The 13,479-nt window shown below is 32.7% G+C and overlaps 1 protein-coding gene across 7 annotated transcripts in view; it reads right to left on the bottom strand.

Moving 5' to 3' along the window:
• The window catches only part of LOC134256529 (myocyte-specific enhancer factor 2C-like), a 47,783-nt gene that overhangs the window by 3,389 nt on the left and 30,915 nt on the right, over nucleotides 1-13,479 (bottom strand). For 4 of the 7 annotated variants that reach the window (XM_062739198.1, XM_062739199.1, XM_062739201.1 and 1 more), the window contains 4 exons: nucleotides 5,773-5,905; nucleotides 4,143-4,346; nucleotides 1,005-1,154; nucleotides 180-366 (listed from right to left, as the gene is read on the bottom strand). In XM_062739198.1, the coding sequence (XP_062595182.1) occupies nucleotides 180-366; nucleotides 1,005-1,154; nucleotides 4,143-4,346; nucleotides 5,773-5,826 (595 nt within the window). In that variant the 5' untranslated portion in view covers nucleotides 5,827-5,905. Of the gene's footprint in view, nucleotides 1-179; nucleotides 367-1,004; nucleotides 1,155-4,142; nucleotides 4,347-5,772; nucleotides 5,906-7,396; nucleotides 7,546-12,004; nucleotides 12,024-12,504; nucleotides 12,622-13,479 lie in introns of those variants that run through there. The other 3 variants (XM_062739196.1, XM_062739203.1, XM_062739197.1) reach the window with 3 other exon arrangements.

The raw sequence follows: 13,479 nt of genomic DNA, 5'->3' as shown, positions 1-13,479 counted from the left end.
CTACAAAGATGATCCCAGATCATAATTAATAACAGATACTAAAATTCTTCCTAAAGCAGCAAGGCAGGAGTTGAACTAGTAAATCATCCAATAGGTTTCTGACAACTATCTCTCAGTGATTTATTACAGTATCTCTCCCTACTCGTTGAGTTTGCCATTACTGTAGTGTACGGACTTACCGGTAGAGTTTGGCCGTGGACTGTGGTGTACAGGAGGGGGCTGGAGAAGCCCTTGACCTGAGTTGACCTGAGAGGGAGGTTGGGGGGACATCCCATGCCCTGACAGTGGCTGGTTCATGTAGTTGTGGAGGGGGATTCCAGACGTCAAGCCAGGAGGCATCCCAGGTCCTGGGTAGGGTGACATGTTCTGTTCATAAAAATGAGAATTATTTTAACTATTCATCAAAATTTATTTTTAAGTTCAACATTTGCTTTGAGGATGTACAAATTGTTGGTGATGTTCTATAACTGTTAAGTAAATAATTACTGATGCTTTGAATTCATTACAGAAGTAATACTGTGGAAGCCTTACCCTTTGGGATTGTGGTAGACTTGTTAAGTCTGTGGTTGCCTTACCCTTTGACACTGTGGTAGACTTGTTAAGTCTATGGTTGCCTTGCCCTTTGACACTGTGGTAGACTTACTACCTAAGGCTGTGGTTGCCTTATCCTTTGACACTGTGGTAGACTTACTACCTAAGTCTATGGTTGCCTTACCCTTTGACACTGTGGTAGACTTACTACCTAAAGCTGTGGTAGCCTTACCCTTTGAGATTGTGACTTTACCTAAGGCTGTGGAAGTCTAACCTTTTGAGTTTTGAGATGTTAGCAGACTTACCCTTTGAACACTTGGATATCTGTGGTAGTTTGACAGACTTACCCTTTGAACACTTGGATATCTGTGGTAGTTTGACAGACTTACCCTTTGAACACTTGGATATCTCTGGTAGTTTGACAGACTTACCCTTTGAACACTTGGATATCTGTGGTAGATTGACAGACTTACCCTTTGAACACTTGGATATCTCTGGTAGTCCTCTGGCATCCTGTTGGTGTGCTGGTTGTTGTACTTCTCCTCTGAGGTCAATGAATTACTGTACAAGTCCCCATCAGGGTCTGGACTCTCACAGCCTTTGTGTTCCTTCTTGTTCAGTGCCTATAGGACATGAGACATCATTAGCAACATTATTAATTATTTAACATTCATCATAGAATTTTCCAAAAAAATGACAGAAATTGGTGTAAAAAAAATGACAGGTATGTCAAATTGTAATTAATTATATGGAAAAAATGATAGGAACTAAAACTGAAAAAATTAAGGGGGTTTTATCTCTGCATCCTTGTGAATGTGATGATGTCAAAACTTGTCCCACATTTTGTGAAGGTTTATTCTCGAACAATTTGTTTGGTCTATTTTTAGAATAAAATGAATACGAAATTGACGAAGATTCTTCTTTATACTTCCAAGGCTAAGAAAACATTTTTCATAAATGTCTCTTAAAAATTCACATGCATTTGACATTTTGAATTAAAGGCACAGACAAAATGTCTCCATGCAGAAACCAATTTATACCTAGTTATGAGTTCAGTTCTGACAATTCCATACAAGGCATTTTGAAAATTAATTAAGAATTGTTTCAAAGCCTCAAAAGGTAAATTTCCTGTTTTTGAAGAAATAAGTTCATTGCTCACCTGAATATGTACAGGTAGTATCAAATCTTTAACTTAATGGTATCTAATGACAACAAACACTCTTTATATTTTTCAGGGCAAATAAACACAATTTGGAAAAGTGTTTTACAATTCCCCGTTTTGACATTAGGCCCAATTTGTGGGCTGGGTATCTTGCCTATGCTCTGCAAATGTTTACTGACTTTTCAAAGCTTACCTGCACTAATATTTGTTTAAATTGACTGACAAAGTTTCTCTTTAATGTGGTATTGATTGTGACCTGCCAATGTTGTTTCATCATTGACGAATGACTCCCACAACTTACAGAGGGGGAAGATAACGAGTTAAAATGCATCAAACCAGCGACGCGGTCTGAGTTTGCACTTTACATTGAAGGCAGCCATCAGACTAAATTCATCAATATACCGGTATATCCTTTTTACTTAATTGTATTTTATTCCCATTTGAATTAAAATAATTTTGACAATGTATATTTTTACCTTCAGTACTTAATGGTCAAAGGTTCATTAAATTAAACAACTACCCTTTCTAAAAACCACAAACAATTTATTTTTATGGTCCAGAAATGAAATAATACATACAGAATAATTTAGATCTGGATGATAAATATTTTCCATGAGAAAAAAACTTGTATCTGTAAAGGTGACATTTCAGTAAAATTAAATTTCAGAAATTAAAAAAGATGTTAATTTGCACCAAAGAACAAAAATTAAAGGTCAAGTTCTTGGTATTTTCACTTTAAAATGTCAGCAACAATTCTTTCATCTTTACTGCATAAAAATACTAATGTATCTTACTAGCCTATTGACTTAAACCCAGGCACATCTCCATATGAGAGAAAAATTCTCAAAAAGGACGTTAAACAAAACACAAACAAACTTAAACCTAGGCACATATTTTTGTCTAACATAGCTAAAAATTATATCTTATAAAAGAGATAATTATGTGAGCGTATTTTAGGGATTTCCCTCTATAATGTCTTTATTTGGATATTTATTATACAAATTTGGATATTTATATGAGGGATGATATTTACCGAAGATACATGTAGTATATCAACCTCGGGCTACTTCATGTATCTGAGGTAATTTTATAAATGGATAGTCCATATTTATTATATTATATAAATAATAATTTCCAAAATTTTTTAGTACAATGTAACTATATCTTCCTTATGTTTACAGAGATAGTATTAACCATAAATAAGTTGAATGTAAATGTTTCAGAATTCATTGAATATCACTCAGAGGAAATTGTTTCGGTAATAAATTTTAACCCATATCATAATAATAACGCTTGCCAGTATATCTATCTCCGAATAACACAGAATACCCCCTCCCCAGACTGAGAATCGCACTCGTTTACACTTGCAGAGGAAATGCACTCACAAAATATAAATACCTATGTCTTCTAAGATAAGATACAATCTTGTCTTTATTTTCTTTAGTCTCCGTAATCGCGTAAACAGCGTCAAAACTCTGCTCGCCGAGTGGAAAAGTTTCCATGAAATGGTATGTGTTAAGTATTCCCGAAAAATGTTGACAGATATTCTTTAATTGTTTTATATTATCAATTCTTACTATTCTTTTAAATTTGTCTTGTTACAACTTGCGAACTTCCATGTTTGTCTAAAGCGAAAGTGAAAACGAGGCAGCTCGTGTGAGTCATTATTCGCTTTCAGCAGTCGTTATTAAAAAATAAGTACTTCATATTGACCAATCAGATTATCGGATTTCACAAAGTTATATAATATATGAGGATATTTTACGTATTTACCTATGTCTTAATTTGGATATTTACAAGAGCGTATTTTGCTTATTAACCTTTATGATATTTATATGAGGGTATTTTACATATTTATCTCTCTGTTTTTATTTGTATATTTATATGAGGGCATTTTACATATTTACCTCTATGATTTAAGCATATTTAAGCATATTTTACCTATTTATCTCAATGATGTCTTTATTTGGATATTTATTTGAGCGTACTTTACGTATTTACCTCTATCATATCTTTATTTGGATATTCACAAGAGCGTATTTTACGAATTTACTTCTATGATGTCTTTATTTGGATATTTATATGAGCGTATTTTATATTTTATGTATTTACCTCTATGATGTCTATATTTGGATATTTATATGAGTGTATTTTATGTATTTACCTAGGGCTGGGCAATAATATCGATATTTCAATATATTGCAATACAATGACAAAAAATATCGTATCGCAATATGATTTTGTAATATCGATATATTGGCATATTTATATAAAATATAAAAATGGACTAATGAAAGTTTTATATTTTTTTGTGGGAACATTTCAGTAACTTCAATGAAATCAACAAGATTTTTTTTCCATGTTGGTTATGTTATGTACATATATTTGATATAGATATTTTTATTATGAAAATATTGTGTACAGTTAAAAATTAATATATCGTATTTACCTCTATGATGTCTTTATTTGTGCGACTCTCATGAGGTTCGTTGTACTCGGTGTACTTCAGTAGTACGTTGTCCATGTCAGTACTGGCGTACTGAAATAATTTGTTAGCGCTGTTGAATATGATGAGAGCAATCTCACAATCACACAGGATACTCAACTCATAGGCTTTCTTCATCAGGCCAAATTTCCTTTTTGTGAAGGTAACCTGAAGATTAATCAAAGAAATGTACGTCAAAAAGGAAACAGACTGTAAAATTATTAAGGTTAATTTTGGAAAACTACGCACTGTTTTAATACTTTGTAAAGGTAAAAACAATTAATCAATAATATTCCTTTTCTTGAAATAGCTCTCCAAAGACATATGCCCTTTTAAAAAAAAAATTCCTAAATGTTACAAATTGCAAATGTAAATGCATGACCTTAAATGCCATGCTTATTAAGGTGAAATGATCTTTGACAAGAAAGATAACTCTCCAATTGAATATTTTATACTTGCGGTCTGAAGTAATGCTGAATTGCCTTTTATAAAATTTGACTTATATGAACGCAATTCAAAAGCAAATTAACAGATTTAGTTCAGGAAATTTACCTAGATATATTTATTTGCAAAGTAATCATAATGAAATGTATTTGATTTCCTTTCACGTAATATTCACATATACTTTTATCTGATAATCAACCAATTTAAAACATAAAAGGAAGAGGTTTACAGTTGACCTATAATGATAAATCCTACTACATGTATCAAATCAGTCAATCTATCATATCGGTCTTTTATCAGTTCAGATGGACTTTTTAATAACAACTTTACACACATTATGAAAAGCTTAATGTTTCATTTTACCAAAAAAGTCAAATTAAAGAAAAGTTTTTTGTATTCTAATATTCCTTTGTCAAATCAGAATTTTATCAGCCACAGTCTAATTTCTATTATTTTAGACAATTTTTGCCTGAGCTGTCAGAATTGTAGCCACCCCCTCTAAACCGAATTCTGCCATCACCAAATGCCTGTCTCTCAGTGACATGGCATCATCTGTCAACCCAATTGTCTCTGGCCATCGCAGAGAGGATTACGCAACCTGCAGGTGCTTGTTTGGGGGTCCTGCACTCTGAAGACAGGTGCACTGGTAATTAGCCCTACATAATGGCTGGCCAATTCCTCTACTCAATCCCCCCAATTCTACAGATGTCATTGCCTCTTCTTTAGGCTCTTATTGTATTTATATATTATCACAATGACACCAATTACCGAAGTTAATACAATATATTTTCTCTAAAGTATCTATAGGACAAAATAAGCAATATTTCTCAAACAATATTATAATTTTTAGGTATGTGTAAAAGGTAATTCTTTCAAATCATTTTTTTTTAAAAAACCTTTTAATTTTTATTTACAACATTCCCTTTTCCTTTCAATCTGTGAAGAAATAGAGCTGCATTCATATCCAATCCTACTTATCTATTTATATAATATGGTAGTATTAAAAAAAAAATATCTAGTTATCTTGAAATTTGCATAGAATACAGAATCAACAGAAATTCTAACTTTATTTGGTATTTTATCAAAATAAAATAAATACCCAGTCTTAGAACCATTCTATATATATTCCAATTGTAAAGTTTTCCCTTACCTGTCTATTTCGCTCATCCCCGATTCGTGAGATTTGGATTTTTTTCCGGCCCATCTTCCCGGGTACCTTACCGCCCCCTCTGATTCCGGAATCTGTCGCCACCTCTATTTTGTCACCTGATCTATACACAACTCTGTCAAAGAAAGAAAAAAAATAATGATCACACAAGAAACAGGAAGAATTCTCAAATTACAGCCATGTTAGACTTGTACAGGGAGACCATTCACTTACATCTATATTATATACGTACAAAGAAAAAGATGACGAAACCATGCATGCGAAGAGACTAAAGTGACTGGCCTCGATTGAGAATTTATGTCATCTCGGAGGATAGATGAAGCCTAGCACCTAACAGCATGCTTGTAGATTATCTACTTTCTGCTATGGTGGTTTCTAAACTCATTACGGACTTGCGTCACTTTATTGATCTTACACTTTATACAATGCTTTTGTCATTTATGTTGAAACACAAGCCTGTTTACTCGCATACCAATTAATTGCTGCTTGCTTTGATCCACTTTCACATCAAAATGTACAAAGCTAGTCTAACCTATAAGCATTAATTCATGCAAGTTCAAGGTTCTTCAATTGAGTGCATGTGCCACATAAATCACAAAATTCTAAAAAGTATCTTTTTATTTTTATAGGACAATTGTCGTTTTCATAGCGAAAACATTTGATGTTGATATCATCGGTTTACAGTGACTTACTCCTTTTTTGTTTGTGACAATTTCTGAAGCCATACATGTAGAAAGTAATCCATCATTTTCCCAGTCAAAAAAAAAAAATCCTTGTAAAATAGAGGGTTAGGAACACAAAAAGGGCAATATGTAAGGGTCATTAACAGGTGGGGCACTAATTAATGTTTAAAGCTGTCTCCCTGATGATGGATCAGACATAAGTGTGGTAATAGGACATCTTTATTTTGGACAGGGCTGGAGTTATGGTCCTTTTTATGCATCTGCTCTCTAGAACTTTCATTATCGCTCCGTTTATCATCAATTTCCAGCTCCACCTTGACAATAATTGCAGTTAATCATGACTTAAAAATTTTAAGCCCTATATATACCTGTACCTAACCAAAAAATTCCATCACTTATATAACTCTCAAAAGTCAAAACTGAAACCCTAACACGGAATAGTTTATATAATTCCAATGGTACATAACTTGAACTACATATATTTTTTTTCACATAACTAATTTACGTGACATTGATTAAACAAATCTTAACCAGAGCCTGATCAAACAGAATGTATTCTTCTTATCGTCAGATTATTTAGCTGAGAGAACACAATCTCCCTGCACTCCTGCGGCTTGACTCTTTCGCTGCGGAAAAAGTCTGCTTAACATTGGCAAAAATACTGTTTATCTATCATTAATTCAACAATCCTATTGATTAGGTCTTAAATGTATGTGGATTGCCTTCTGACAATAACATGGGACCTTAAATAATTTATCGATCTCTCTCTCTAGTGTTTTATTTTTCAAAGTTGTCCTCAGATAAGTTCACAAAATATTGGATTTTATAATTAGAGTACAAAAGAAAAAAAATTGGTTAATGTCATAGAGCCTTGGAGTTACACTAGACTTATAAACAAGAAGACAGAAACAGGGAAGACTTACTCAGTCATTTATCTTAATATCCGAGCTCATCCAAAAATTATCCAAAAAATCCAGAAATCATGAGGAAACCAATTCCTAGTTCTTGCTCTTTAGAACCCACACACACTTGCAGATGACAACACAAGGAAAAAAAATACAAGTTACAATCATTTAATCACTTAAAGTTAAAACCTAGTTTATCCCATTGGCAGAGAAGAAGTACTGAGGTCGGGGCCTGAGTTTCTGCAGCTGTGAGGCGACACTAGTCTCGGAGTGGGCAGACCTGTCTAACTCATGACCCATATGCTACAACACTGATAAACACACCGGGGAAGTTTTTATCTGCCCTGCGCTGATAAACTCATGTGGGCAATAGTGAACCTGTGATTTTCTACCTGGCATGGAGGTTTTCTGTGGGGACCTACACTGAGCTAGGCACCTGGGAGGGACACTTGATTGTTGACCTGCCTCCTGTAATGCCCATCACAAACACCTGCTGTGATTATTACATTATTGTTATGGCCTGCCCTAATTTCTGATTAATAAATGTGAAATCATTCTCAGCCATGTATAGGCAATTTACCAAAGAAAAAATACCTTTGACTGGAAATCACAATTTTAATAATTATATGATTTATCATAAATAATTTATAAAACAGCTAAAATTTACAAAGCATTGCTGATCAGTTTTGAAAAATGTGAAAAACCTGAAATGATTAGAAAGTTAGCTCAAGACTTTTGGATCAGTTAACCTAATTTAAAGGGAAAGATAAACTCTACCACAAAAAAATTACCTCTCAATGACACATCAATCAGGGACTTAAAAGTTAATGCAAATTTATTTTAGGTAAACCATTTTTGATTATTTCTCTATATAGTCATTCATAAAAGTGTCTGAATACATGCATTTAATTAACGTCTGATTGATAAAAAGCAAATTAAATAGCAATATCCAAATTATATTGATGAATGTATAATCATGTTTTATTCATGATTTTTTATCATTATTTGTCAAAATTCTTTGATTTTTACATATCACTTGGTTTTTTTCCCTCTATAATGTAATTTGTATATTAACTGGAAAAAAGCCATGGTTTGTCTAGGAGGAAAAATGCAATGAAAGAATCTACTTCACTTTACCAATTTAAAGACTTTAAAAGTGCACAAGTAATGAATGGAAGAAAAAATATCCAATTTAGTAGGATTTTACAAGGTCAAATCCTACTCATAACAAGAGGCATTTCTGGTGATTGCTTTGCTAAAAAAAAAAATTCCATTGAATACATGTAATAAAACTGTAAATGAAAATATTGTGTTATTTTCAAGGTTTGTTTATTTTCCATAAGCTTTCCAAATGTACACTTATTCTAGGTACCCAAGAAGTGAGAGAATGACCATGATAGAACTATACATCTCTAGAGCTAGAGACAAAAGAAACCTAATGTCTTTCCTTGTGTAAAAAAATACCATTATCACTTTTACAAACATATATATCCAAAATGAGTTGCAAAAATATGTGCTAAACCACAATTATCACTTGAAGACAAATATATTGATTATCAAAAAAGTGGACTATTGTATAAATACACCAGCTAGGATCTGATTTTCAATTCATAAAATCAAGAAAATAAGCACATAATTATTATAAGAAAAACATGCAGGGACATGATAAAAATAAACTGATTTTCAATTCATAAAATCAAGAAAAAAAGCATATTATTGGGAAAAACAGAGCCATGATAAAAATAAAACAAGAGGCCCACGGGCCTTATAGGTCACCTGAGTATTTTGTAACAACTTTCAAACAATTAAATTTGTTTTATGAAATTCACAATTCACAATTTTTTTATCAAAATTATAAACTTAGTGCTTAATTTATTAATAACCAGAGGTAGATCAAAGTAACAAAGAGAAAATGCACTTTTACCCAGTTGTGCACCTGACACCAAAGGAACCACTGACCCAGGGGCCACATATTTCAAAATTTTGCAACTTTTATCATAAAATGGTTAATTTATACCAAAGAGCAGATTTCATATAATTTATATATTACCACCACCACTCTGACCCAGGGGGCAAAAAAACCACTTTACTAGATGCACCTTTCTTCATCATAAATATATATATACTTGGATCATTGGCATAAAACCCAGAAGCAAAGGAAAATATTTTCAAAGAATTAATGTATTTTTACTATATAATCAACAGAGCCGCACCCTAACACCAAAACCCCTGACCCTGGGGCCATAAAATTCATATTTGTATAGGAGGCACTTTATAACCAATTTAATACCCAGACAGAGAAGAAGATTTTCAAAGTGCATTTTCAAGTAATGAAACACCAGAACCCCTGGAAGAAAAAATTTTGGAAGAGGAATCTTGCTCATCATAACAATGTACTTAGTAGGATTTTACTCAAGGTTTTCAAAGAATAAATGCATTTTCACTATATAATCATAACAAATACCAGAGGCATTTTTTCAGGAGACTGATTGCTTTGCTTTTCAAAAAAAATGCATTTTCACATAAATTCCATTGAATGACACAATTTTGGTAGAGGACTCAATAACATTCACCAACAGTTTGCCTTTGATGTGAAAATTTTTAAAGATTGCAGTAATTTTATTTTCAAGGTTTGTTTATTTTCCATAATGCTTATATTAAATTTGTTGAAATTGGTTCAGTGGTTTCAAAGAAGTAAAATCTTCAAATGTTAACACACGAAGTGAGAGAATGACCACCTGAGTTACTCAGATAGAAATTCTAAAAATTCAAGGAAATTCATGAATTATTCATGATCACCTAGGGGTACTGCTACACAAGGTACAAAAAAGCAAACCTAATATTCAGTCTTTCCTTGTGTAACAAAAATACCATTGCCTATCACTTAAATGTTTTATAAATACAAACATATATATCCAAAATGAGTTGCAATAAATATAAAGGTGCTAAACCACAATTATGTATTTTCACTATATAATCAATAGAAGACAAATATATTTGATTATCAAAAAAGTTAGTTTATTTAATACCTAGAGCTATTGTATAAATATTTTCACTATATAATCAGCTACCAGAACTCTGATTTTCAATTTTGGTAGAGGCATAAATATATGCACTTAGTTAGTTTATTTAATACCCAGGGGCAGAGAAAAGATTTTCAAAGAAATCATGTATTTTCATATATAATCAGTAGAGCCCCACCGTATTACCAGAACCCCTGGGGCCATAAAATTCACAATTTTGGTAAGAAAAACATGCAGGAAGAAGACATGCATTTTCAAAAATAAACTGATTTTCACAATTTTGGTAGAGGACATAGAATTTGACTGCTTGATGTCCAGAAAAAAGCATATTATGGTTTTGGCCCCACCCCTCAGGAAATACAGATGCCAAATTTGATAAAATAAAAAAAATCAACAACTACTGACAACAAAATTTTGCATCGTTTTGTCCAATGTCTGTCGGCACTTTTTCTGTCCTCATAAATCAAATCAGTTGATATTTTTGAAGTGGAAAACTGTGATAAACTTGCATTTTTAAACATGATAAATGCCTAATCTTCTACAAATACGGATATTTGTTCATATCTTCTTAAGTAGCTATACACCGTAGTGACTGATATTCACATCTTATTTCCTAAACCCTTTTCTCCTGGGCTTCCGTACTTTAGATTTTCAATAAGAAATACCAGTATGACAAACAAAATAAATTTGTGTAAATTGGAAACAAAATGAATCCATTACAATTTTGCCTCTTGTGTACTTGTATAATTACTTTTCAAAGGGATGCCTTGATAAAGTGATATACTGATAATGAAAAAAACATTAGAGGACAGACTAATCATTAAACAATTAACAAGACATTGCTTCTTTGACCTTGAAATAGAGATAAAAATTCAGAGCTCTAGGCTCACTGTGTATCTGACTTTTCTCTCCTAGTGATCAATACAATAACTCGAAGTTTCATTTATATTTTATAAAATGAGCGACAGTAAAATAAATCTTCTTCCTTGATGGGCCTTTGCACACTGAGATTTCAGCATTATGCACACCAAAGGATTCTTTGGCTCAGGATTTTGTAAGCTGACATAACTAGGGAGTTATATATCTTATTAAACACATCCTTGGCGGTGGCTGGTAGGTTTTTCTATCATGTAGGTATAATGTGGGAACTATAATAATAATAGGACTGAGTCTGAGAAGAAACTCTCATCTTAACAATCTTTATCTAGCAGAACAATCTCTTTCAAGTTCATATATGAACTTTTTGAAATAGAAAACAGCCCTTATCTGTACAAACTATCTGTGTTTTAGCTTGTATGACATTCTAGCATGGCCGATTAAATTGATGGTCATCATCTACAAAACAAAATGCATTGAATTCTTGCACAAAGAATGTGATCGTGTAACTTTAGTATGACCAATGAAAGATAAGGTACACTTCCCGAACTCTACATAAATACATGTCACACAAAGATTTATTCTATCCCAAACTCTAACAGATATTTGTACCAAAACGAGGAGTCAAAGTGGTGCATCTATAAACATAAATGTCAAACACAAATACTCCAATATTTTGAAGAACATTTTCCCCTAAATGACACATCAAACAAAATATCTATCATACCTGTCTCGGAGCAGCTAAAGTGGACTAATAATTAGCCGGTAAAACGCACGGACAGACGCATCGCAGTCCTAAACCATTCCGACCAATTAATAATATCCGAGATCATTATCAACAAAACATGTATGTAAAATATTTAAATCCCCAGAGATTTCAGGGACAGAAAAGACACTATGCAGTCCCTAGTCACCTAAGTATAGACCTCAAAGAGCTAAAAATAGCCCGTGTTACTAAAATAAGAAGTCCGATCTTCAGTGACCAAGATTTATGATTGTATATTTGCCAAGTAATTTCTTCACAGCTGACTGCCCATCTATATCATAACTGGTGTTTCTTGTATACTTTTGAGGCATAACAGTAGCTATAAAATGACCCATAACCCCCCAAAAAACTTAATAAATCTACGCAACTTTCTCATGAATTTGTCCCTTTTAATTAAAAACATATCGACATCTAGCAATTAACGGTTGGAGAGAAATAAAATAACTGAAATATTCTCTTACCTGTCCTGGGCTATACTATCTGAGACCTGTACATATCTCATACCACTGAGAGACAAAAAAAATATTTCACAAGAAAGTGAAGAGCTGTAGGAAGGTGTAACGGAGCCGTCTCCCTGTCAACCCTCGCTAAGACCACAGCCGCCCGTAAGTCCGCTCGAGCACAAAAAACCCCTTCTCCTTCACTCTAATGTCAGATTAATTAACAATGCTAAAATATGTGTCACTGTTATATTCATCCATAATGACTTCTTAATCAGAAAACATTAATGCATTTTGTTATATATTTAAAATGGTATAAATTTCAATTTGGAATAATTAATACACCGAGACCAAATTTCAATAACATTAGCATAAAATTATTACAGGGAAAAACAGTACAAGTTCTTGAGGCACTTAATTTCATTTATATTACACAATGACAAAACATTTAGGAGACAATTATCATTATATGAATTAAATACACACAAGTATTTAGCCCAAAAGTGCATGTTCATATTTCCATCCAAAATAATTTATTGAATTAATTCCAGAGTAAAAATAGAAATTGTTCTCATAAAAAAGGGATTACAAACTACAGCAATATCTATATTTATGAGTTTGGTTAACTAAAAAAGAAGAAGAAAAATTAAAGGTCAAAATAAGTGCATATATGCACTTAAAACTAAGCTATCCCTCCTTAAATCACAGGAAATTAACATTCCCCTTTCTAAACTATTTAAAAAATTACAGGAAATAAATATACTTTATCATTAGTGTCTTAAAAGAGGTCCTCTTCGGATTAAGGGATTATTATCAGAGTTATATAAAATCAGGAAAAGAGGATTTTAAAAATTTTTCTACGCTCCAAATTCAACAAGAGTGACCTTCAACTTGTGGCCAGAGAGAAGCCCCACTGTTTTGTACTATTATTGAACCTGAAGATTTGAAGCCACCTGTTATCAAAATGAATTTCCTGTACTGAGGGACCAATCCTAG

This window comes from Saccostrea cucullata, unplaced genomic scaffold, assembly GCF_032062105.1.
Source record: "Saccostrea cucullata isolate Sc308-1 unplaced genomic scaffold, CSIRO_AGI_Scuc_v1 ctg90, whole genome shotgun sequence".
Lineage (NCBI taxonomy): Eukaryota > Metazoa > Mollusca > Bivalvia > Ostreida > Ostreidae > Saccostrea > Saccostrea cuccullata.
The sequence above is the reverse complement of the archived record's forward strand: the minus strand, read 5'-3'. Positions and strand labels throughout refer to the sequence as shown.